The sequence below is a fragment of the Suricata suricatta genome, chromosome 15 (genome assembly GCF_006229205.1).
Source record: "Suricata suricatta isolate VVHF042 chromosome 15, meerkat_22Aug2017_6uvM2_HiC, whole genome shotgun sequence".
Taxonomy (NCBI): Eukaryota; Metazoa; Chordata; class Mammalia; order Carnivora; family Herpestidae; genus Suricata; species Suricata suricatta.
Genome location: NC_043714.1, coordinates 21,627,019 through 21,635,451, shown reverse-complemented (window position 1 = coordinate 21,635,451; position 8,433 = coordinate 21,627,019). Strand labels below are relative to the sequence as shown.

Below are 8,433 nucleotides of genomic sequence, written 5' to 3'. Positions count from 1 at the left end.
CCGCCCCCGGCCCAGCCCCCCGCCCGCAGCCGTCCGCCGAACCGCGGCGGGGCAGCCCCTCTCACATGGCCGTGGCCGCAGCGTCCAGCCCCTGTCGCACCTCCCTACATAGCTCACGCCCTCTGCCTTGGGGTGTCCCGGCCTCCGCCGGCCAGGCCTGACTGTCGGCAGGGCCCCGACCATCCTCCTCCGGCCGTCGGGTCCTCGCTTGTTCCTATCTCGACACTTTCGTTAAGCACGGGACTCTGAGGGCCACCCCTGCGATCAGGCGCTGCGGAAGACAGCCCTGCAGACTGGAGGAACGAGGAGAAGGACCTCGGTAGCGCGGTAGTAGGATGCCGGTTTATGGCTACAGCTGGCAGAGCCGAGAAAGCCGTCAAAACCCGGATCTCAGGAGCGACATAGAATCCCACCTAACCCTCTGGAACGTGGGCCAAAGGCTCTCGTTTTCTCTGGCTGTAATCACACCCGCAGGGGTTGCCTACAGTCCCAGTCAAGCCTTGCCCTCCCGCCGGACGGGCAACGAAAGTGGTGCATGCCGGGATTTGTAGTTCGCGCCGCTGCGGCGTGTTACTTGCATACATTACTGGATGGAATACGAGAAGGTACCCTGTCAACGCAGCCTAGGGACTAGGACCCCCCCAGTAGTAAAGGTGTCAGCACTCCTTGCTCTTGTCATATTGATTAAAGAGTCTAATCGTTGCATGCATATCCCTTACAAATTTTACCCGAAACTTGATCGTAAGGGGCTGTATCAGGCAGTTCTCAATTTTACGTCTGCTCTTAAGACGAGTTCTCCGTTCCGAGTTCTTTTCTGGCTTATCCTGGGACACCTATGAGTTGTGGGGCTTCACTCCTGTCGTCTTTAAGTGGACAGTGCGCATGCGCCAACATCCTCTTTTTCCGGTTGGAACCATGGAGGGTGTCGAGTAAGTAGCTCCTCGTCTTCTTGAGAATCCTTCTCCATCCACGAAACCAGCGACTTTTGGTCTCATTTTCCCTCGGTCCGGCTGTAGCCTGTGCCTTTGCCCATTTGTCTGTGTGTTTGTGACGCTCTGTGACACTGGTGGAGGCGCCGGGCAAAGATAGGATGCAGGCGGCCTTGGGTCAGAGGTTTTGGAGGTACCGGAACGCGGTGTGAGAGCCTGATATGTGCGGGACTGGCGAATTTTCCAGTTCCTTTTCAACGGAGGCGCAGCACCTCTGAATTGGAGTCATTCTTAGCTGGTATTTGGCCCAGTCGTCCAGTTGTCAGGCTTTTGCTTTTAGCCTGTGGAACTTCAGACCTGAACCAAGGTGTTAGCTGGGTGGTTTTTTTGTTTATTTTCCCGAGAATCTTAAGCCCCCTCCTTGCGGTAGATTCTCAGTCTACGTTTTGCTAAATTTTGTGGACAGTTTAATTGTCAGAGGTCATGACTGATCGTGCATTAAATGTAAGTTTATTGTATTTTCTGTGACTCATCTGTAAGTAAAGTGGCCCGTGATAGAGGCGAAGATGATCGGCATAAAAACTGCCTAAAGTCCGTGTTTCACCTTAGCTTGGTAGAGAGCAGCTAAAGATAGAAATTCTTAGAGCCGGTGACCGTAGTACTGCTAAATGCAAAGCCTGTTCAACACAGGAGTAGTGCGGTATTGTGTGCTTCTCGAACTACTAATAAAGCTCTGTTTAATAATGCCAGAGAGAAGAAAAAGAAGGTTCCGGCTGTGCCAGAAACACTTAAGAAAAAGCGAAGGAATTATGCAGAATTGAAGATCAAGCGTCTGAGAAAGAAGTTCGCCCAAAAGATGGTAACTAAACTCTTCTAAAGTACTTAGTGTTTTTAGTTAAAGGTAGTATCCGCACTTTGAAATGCTAACGCATGCTCTGATAAGGAACAAGTTTCGAGGGGATATTTTTCTTTCTTTTAAAGAATTGGTGGTGGTAACTGTTTGGGAGCTAAAAATCAGATGAATAACCAGGTATTGGTTTTCAGCTTCGAAAGGCAAGGAGGAAGCTTATTTATGAGAAGGCTAAGCATTACCACAAGGAATACAGGCAGATGTACAGAACTGAGATTCGAATGGCTCGGATGGCAAGAAAAGCTGGCAACTTCTACGTGCCCGCGGAGCCCAAACTGGCGTTTGTCATCAGGATCAGAGGGTAAGTTCGGTGTTAACTGCACTCTGGCTTTGCAGGCAAGTCCACAACAGTCTCAGCAGAACTTCACATGAACTTCACATGTGGAGGGAGTTGGTTCTGGGACATTGAGATAAAGGTATTTGGGGCATAGCTAGAATGGGGTCTGGGTGGGGAGTATTTTTCATGGTTTAATTGCAGGTGCTATGTCCAAAGCTCTCCATGTGAGCGTTTTGAGTTTTAGTTGTGTCCCAGAGATTATCTTCAAAAGTAAGCTAAATGTAGCTTTGTAAGTGCTATTATTAAGGCGGAAAAGGGGGCGCCTGGGTGGCTCAGTTGGTTGAGACTCCGACTTCGATTCAGGTCAGATCACACGTTCGTGGGTTCGCGAGCCTTGTGTCGGGCTCTGTGCTGACAGTTAGCTCAGAGCCTGGAGCCTGCTTTTGGTTCTGTGTCTCCTTCTCTCTCTGCCCCTCCCCCTCTCATGTTCCTGTATCAAAAATAAATAAAACATTTAAAAAAAAAATGAAAAAGTAGGGAGTGGTGAAAGGAAGGTTTTAAATGTCAAAGGTATGTATCAAAGATGGCTTGTGTGTGAAAGAGGCAGGTGGGGACAGGGGATGGAATCATACAGCTAAGAAATGCCGGTGGTCTTTGTAACAGAATTCATGTTTATTTCGGTGGACTTGTGTTGCCCCAAATTATAATGGTCACTTTCTTATCCTTTGTTAATAATTCTGATAAAGCTAAGTGACTTTGGTCCTTCTTTCCACTGCAGTGTCAACGGTGTGAGCCCAAAGGTGCGCAAGGTGTTGCAGCTTCTTCGCCTTCGCCAGATCTTCAACGGCACCTTTGTTAAGCTCAACAAGGCTTCAGTTAACATGCTAAGGATTGTGGAACCATACATAGCTTGGGGGTGAGTCTGTCTTTTCCTGTGAGTTCTTTTTGGCAAACTGGCTCTGTTAACAAGGTGAATTTTAGGTGTTTTGATGGTGATAACCCTATTATTTAGTCTTTTATGTCTGCTTTTCGTATATCAGATACCCAAACCTGAAGTCAGTGAATGAATTGATCTACAAGCGTGGTTATGGCAAAATCAACAAGAAGCGAATTGCCCTGACAGATAACGCATTGATTGCTCGATCTCTTGGTAGGTTCTGCCTATTTGGGGAAAAGTTTGGTAATTAGACAAAGTTAATATTTTGTGTTCCAAATCTTCCCATATGATCTACAACGCAGAAGTTTACAGAAGATGTAAGTTATTTCATTGGCTTGAGTCTTATCTTTGTAAATACAGCCTTCTATTTCCTTCTTTTTTGCTTTATCCTTGAGTTACTTTAAACTCTTATAGCTTATAATTTTCCTTGCTGAATGTCTTAATTTGTAAAAAAACATCTAGCAATATTTAATAACCTTAATGTTCAGGTAAATACGGCATCATCTGCATGGAGGACCTGATTCATGAGATCTACACTGTTGGAAAACGTTTCAAAGAAGCAAACAACTTTTTATGGCCCTTCAAGCTATCTTCTCCACGAGGGGGAATGAAGAAGAAGACCACCCATTTTGTAGAAGGTGGAGATGCTGGCAACAGGGAAGACCAGATCAATAGGCTTATTAGAAGAATGAACTAAGGTGAGCGGCTGCATCTCGATAGAAGTTTACTTACTACTAAGGGTAACAGTGGTGTTAATCTCCTACTTTTTCTGCTAAATATGGATAAGGGTTTGGTTGGGTTCTAAGCAATATTGTTTAAGGGAGGGCGAAGCCAACCATGTTGTCTGATTACAGTTGGTTTGATCCTTCCTTTGGAGGGCATTTATGGGAGGAAAGAAAAGACCCAGGGTTTTTTTCTACTTAAAAATGGAAACTGAACTACTTTCTTAATAATTTCCTGGCTTATGTTAATTCAGATCTATCAAGGTGGTTTCTTTAATGAGTTTTTCTCTTTTCCTCCTTCAGGTATCTACCATGATTATTTTTGTAATCTGGTCAGTTAATAAAAGACTACTTTCAAATTAAATGCATTGTCTCAGTGACTTTTTGCTAGCCTGACTCTGCTGTTTTTTTAACTATTGGGACAAATCTTGATGTGTGATAAAATTAAGCTGTCCTTTTCTTAAACTTAAAAAAATTTTATTTATTTTGAGAGAGACTGAGCAGGGGAGGGCCAGAGACAGAATCCCAAGTGGGCTCCAGGGCTGAAATGAACTGAGATCATGACCTGAGCCAAAAAGGACACTTAACCGACTATGCCACCTAGGTGCTCCCATTTAAGCCAAGTCTTAAGCAGGTTTTGCCTTTGTGTACAAAACTAGGGTCTTGTTCGTGTCTTGGTGGAAAACATTCCTTGGGTTTATTAAAAACTCTCTTGTGCAAAACTTAATTTTTTGTTTTTCAGTTGTGCCATTGAGTTAGAAAGCCTGTTTCATAGGTTTTTGTGCATGATTTGTAGGTAAGGTAATAAAAATTGAATTGATAAATAGAAATACTGTTGCTGAACTTCCATCTGCTTAGGCTTGGTTTTTCTATAAAGTACTATGAACATGTTTTCCTTTTGCAGTCCATTTTTGTTTTATATCTTATTCAGATGAGTTTTTAATAATTTCATTAAATATGTTACAAAGGGAGAAGGGAAATCTCTGCCTATGGATGCAACTTGTGGAGCACCTACAGAACACGTCATGAAACTAGTGAGCAAAAGCTTGAACTAGAAGAGATTAGGTATTCTACAAACATTTTTATATATTGTATGTATCTCACTTAGACTAGTGAACTGAAGGTTTTCAGGGTAGAACATAATATGAAGTAAGTACATCTAATAAAAGAAGTTTTTGTAATCTTCATTGTGCCAGTGGTGTGGTGCCGTATGAAACAGGTGTCCTAGTCATTCTTTTGACATTTGAGCTAGACGCATTACTTCTTAGTATTATATTTAGTAATTTAATTTCTCTAGACTTGGAAGCAATCACTCTGGATTAGTGAGTTTATGGTCTGGGAATTCAGAAAAATTTAGAAGGTTCTTTATAAAATCAGTGTTACATGCCTGAGTGTGCCTGTGTTTTGCAAGAAATCTGCTATCTTAGTAAACCCTATCAATAGTTGTTAATAGCCCACAGGTGGATACATCACCCAAAGTAGCGGAGCTTTGGGGTGGGATAGCAGCGTGTAGGACAAACCGATACAAAGGATCTTGGTGGTATGTGTGTTCTCTGCAGGCACATTTCTGTTTTCAGTCTGGGAAATCTAGCTCTCCATATAAATTACTTTCCAAGTGGTACCAAAGGCCCAGAGTAGGAAGGAGTGGGCAGATCTCTAATACTGCCATGGAAAATTCTAAAACATGCTGCAGATAAGGGGTATGAAAAAACGTTGTGAACTGTTAGATCTTGAAATGCAGGTTAAAAGCTTAACTTAGAAAAGCTACCTCCTAAAATGTGTCTCATAAAAGGGACTGTCCACTAACCAAACTTTGGAAGTCTGGGGCCTGCCCAGCAGGTTGTACTACAAAAATTCACCTCACAAATGCAAATCTACATTCATAACCCAACCCTTTAACATTCCAGCTTCACAAAAATCTGCTAACTACTCCTGTCTCTCGATGTCATGAAGTTTAGTTGTTGCACTCACTGGTTTTTAGCAGGTGTTCACTCCAATTGCTGATCTTTGAAAGTTCCTTTGTGGTAGGCTGGATTGAGTGCTGGCTCTGGAGCCAAACTGGATTCATATCCAGCCTTCACTTAATTGCTAGGGCCAATAATCTGTTTCTTAGCAAAATAGAAGAAATTGTCCATAATATCATAGGATCTTAAGATGTCAGTTCATGTAAAATGCTTATAGCAGTTCCTGGCTGAATACTATGTATTGTAACTTGAGCACCAAGCAGGCGCATACAAAGGGAAATGGCCTCTACTTTCATGTGTCAGTCTAACGGGCAAGATGGACAACACAGATAATGTGAGATAAGTGCTACGGCACTTTTGGGGGGTGTCAGGACCACCTGTGGGGAGAACTGACATTCTACCCCTCTCTGCTTTCTGTTAAAGGTTTGGTATCAAACCAATCCAAAACATTGCTTTCATACAGGTGTCTCCCTTCTCTTTGGTAATAAAACTTTTTAAGGCCAGCTTTTTTTATCCTTGCTACCCAGTACCTGACAGAGTAGGTGCCAAGTTTTTGTTTCCTATTGTAACAAATTACAAACTTAGACTTAAAATACAGATTTATTGTCTTTAACAGTCTCCAGTGAGAAGTCCAGATTTGGTTTCACTGGGCTAAGTCAGCCTCTGAAGGCTCTAGGAGAGAATCATTTTCTTTTTTCCATTTTCTAGACCACTTGCATTTCTTGGCTTCTAGGCCATTCTATCTTCAAAGTGTAATCAGTCTCCTTCCATTGTCCATCATCACTGGCTCTGATCCTCTGCCTCCTCCCTTTCATAAGGACCCTTGTGATCAAATTGTGCCACCCAGCTAATCCAGGATAATCTCCCCGTCTCAAACTCCCTAATTTAAGTACATCAGCAAAGCCCCTACGTTAAGCAGCGTATTCGCAGTTCGCAGGAATGGCAGGGAAGTGCTTGGGATGGCCATTCTTTGATCTTTATAGCTGCTAGCTATATTTTTTCTTGTTCCTCAAAAATGACAAGCTTCTAATGTAGGGTTTTGGCCTTTGTAATCTTATGTCTGGGGTACTCAGCCCTCAGGTCTTTGTACTGAGCTTTTTCATTCTGGAAAATGGTTTTCTCTGACATGTCTCAATATAACCCTGTATTTTTCATAGTACTTTTTATTACCTGCAATACCTTCTCTTTATTCTTGTCACTCTTCAGAGCCACTCAAAATTTTGAGAATATGTACTGAAACCACTGTCAGGTTTGGGTGTTTGCCTTCTCTGTTCTAGTACTTAGGATAGGCCTGGTGCATTGCAGGCCTTTTGCTTTTGATTGAGTGAATCAAGCCTCTTAACAGTAATAGCAGTTTAAAATTTTGATTTTCCAGTTGCTGACACATTCTTGGTGAATGGAGAGGGGAGTGGCACCTGCATTGTGAGTTCGTGGATCTATATATTCCTGTGAAGGACTCAAAAATGAGTTAATGTGTAGGGATAATAGTATGTGAAAATGGAACATTAGGAGACGTTCATGGTGTGCAGATTGGGAAATTTCACAAAGGAGGTAGAATTGGACACCCGGTGATAGGACAGCAGGCAGGAGTTGGGAGACAATGCATTGGCAGATGTGATACAAAACTCAGGAGCAGACCAATTAATAACAGTTGATCATGTGTTGACTGCTAGTGTACACTTAATCCACATAATCCTCAGTTCTCCATTTTGCAGTCACAAACCCGATTAATTGGGGGTGGGTCCCAGGCCTTGCCCTTTATAGTCTCCACGTGATTTTTAATCTGCAGCCTATTCCACTAGGTATGTATACCACTATGCCCATTTTTAAGATGAGAGGTTAACTCTCCCTCCCCCAGGATCACCCAAATGAGTGGGGTGGCTAGTACTAGACTCTAGATGTAATTTGAGTTTCCTTAACCAGAGGACTGAGGAAGGGGAGTATGGAGCTTGATGAAAACACAAAGTGTGTTTGGGAGCACCTTCAGTTTTGTCGGACCTGAAAGCACGTATTTTACCAGGGCTAAACTTGCAGCCCTAGTTGCGGTCAAGAAACGGAGGCAGAGGGTTTAGAACAATTTGGCAAAAGTATAGATGCTAAGATCCTACCGCACAAGTCAGGGTGCTAGGCTTCTTAACTACGGAGAACCTAGTAGACAAAGACATAGAACATGGAATTCAGGTTGGCAATGGTGAGGGAACTGTGACACTTAACCTAAGATTGGTTGAAGTATTGCTGGGCTGTTTGAAAGAAAGTTCCAGACTCATCAGTACACTGGAGAGCGTGGTTAGTCTGAATCTTAAAAATGCAACCCAGAGAACTGACTATCACCAAGTTGGTCCAGCTGCCGGCTACCCACCCTGTAGATGCATGGCACAACTTTTCCTGCCACCACCGACCTTGTGCCACGACTGACGCTATGCACCAGCCTTGTTTCAGCACCCTCCCTCCCACTGGGTGTACTGACTGCAAAGGCGGTGGCACATATAGTAGTTGTCGAGTGAGGCCTAGCGAGCGGCCTCTTAGCCGCCCTAGCGATTTCCCGCTGCGGCACCCCAACTGTGGGTCCCTGCTACTGGAGGACCGCGGCCGGTTACCTCGCGCGGAAGGCAGCCCGGAAGCTCCGGGCGCCTGGCAACCGGCACGCGTCGGGCGGGCGGGGCTGCAACCCCGGGAGCCGCAGGCCGGGCCGGG

General features: G+C 44.2%; 2 protein-coding genes across 2 annotated transcripts in view; both read left to right on the top strand.

Annotated features, from left to right (window-relative positions):
- Positions 1–829: 829 nt before the first annotated feature.
- On the top strand, positions 830–4,139 carry RPL7 (ribosomal protein L7). The gene is made up of 7 exons (XM_029923526.1): positions 830–929; positions 1,680–1,788; positions 1,974–2,140; positions 2,895–3,032; positions 3,157–3,266; positions 3,542–3,751; positions 4,079–4,139. Exons 1-6 carry the CDS (start codon positions 883–885, stop codon positions 3,748–3,750), a joined length of 780 nt encoding a protein of 259 aa, XP_029779386.1. The 5' UTR covers positions 830–882; the 3' UTR covers position 3,751; positions 4,079–4,139.
- Positions 4,140–7,954: 3,815 nt separating this feature from the next.
- C15H8orf89 (chromosome 15 C8orf89 homolog) overlaps positions 7,955–8,433 on the top strand; it is a 24,004-nt gene continuing 23,525 nt past the window's right edge. Inside the window, exon 1 of the mRNA XM_029923625.1 lies at positions 7,955–8,025. The gene's annotated coding sequence lies outside the window, so the exon portion shown is untranslated. The remainder of the gene's footprint in view (positions 8,026–8,433) is intronic.

Coding starts and splice junctions, on each gene's coding strand:
- RPL7 (XM_029923526.1), top strand. CDS start 883: ATGCGCCAACATCCTCTTTTTCCGGTTGGAACCATGGAGGGTGTCGA. Junction 930..1,679: donor GGAACCATGGAGGGTGTCGA/GTAAGTAGCTCC, acceptor TAATAATGCCAG/AGAGAAGAAAAAGAAGGTTC. Junction 3,267..3,541: donor ATTGATTGCTCGATCTCTTG/GTAGGTTCTGCC, acceptor CTTAATGTTCAG/GTAAATACGGCATCATCTGC.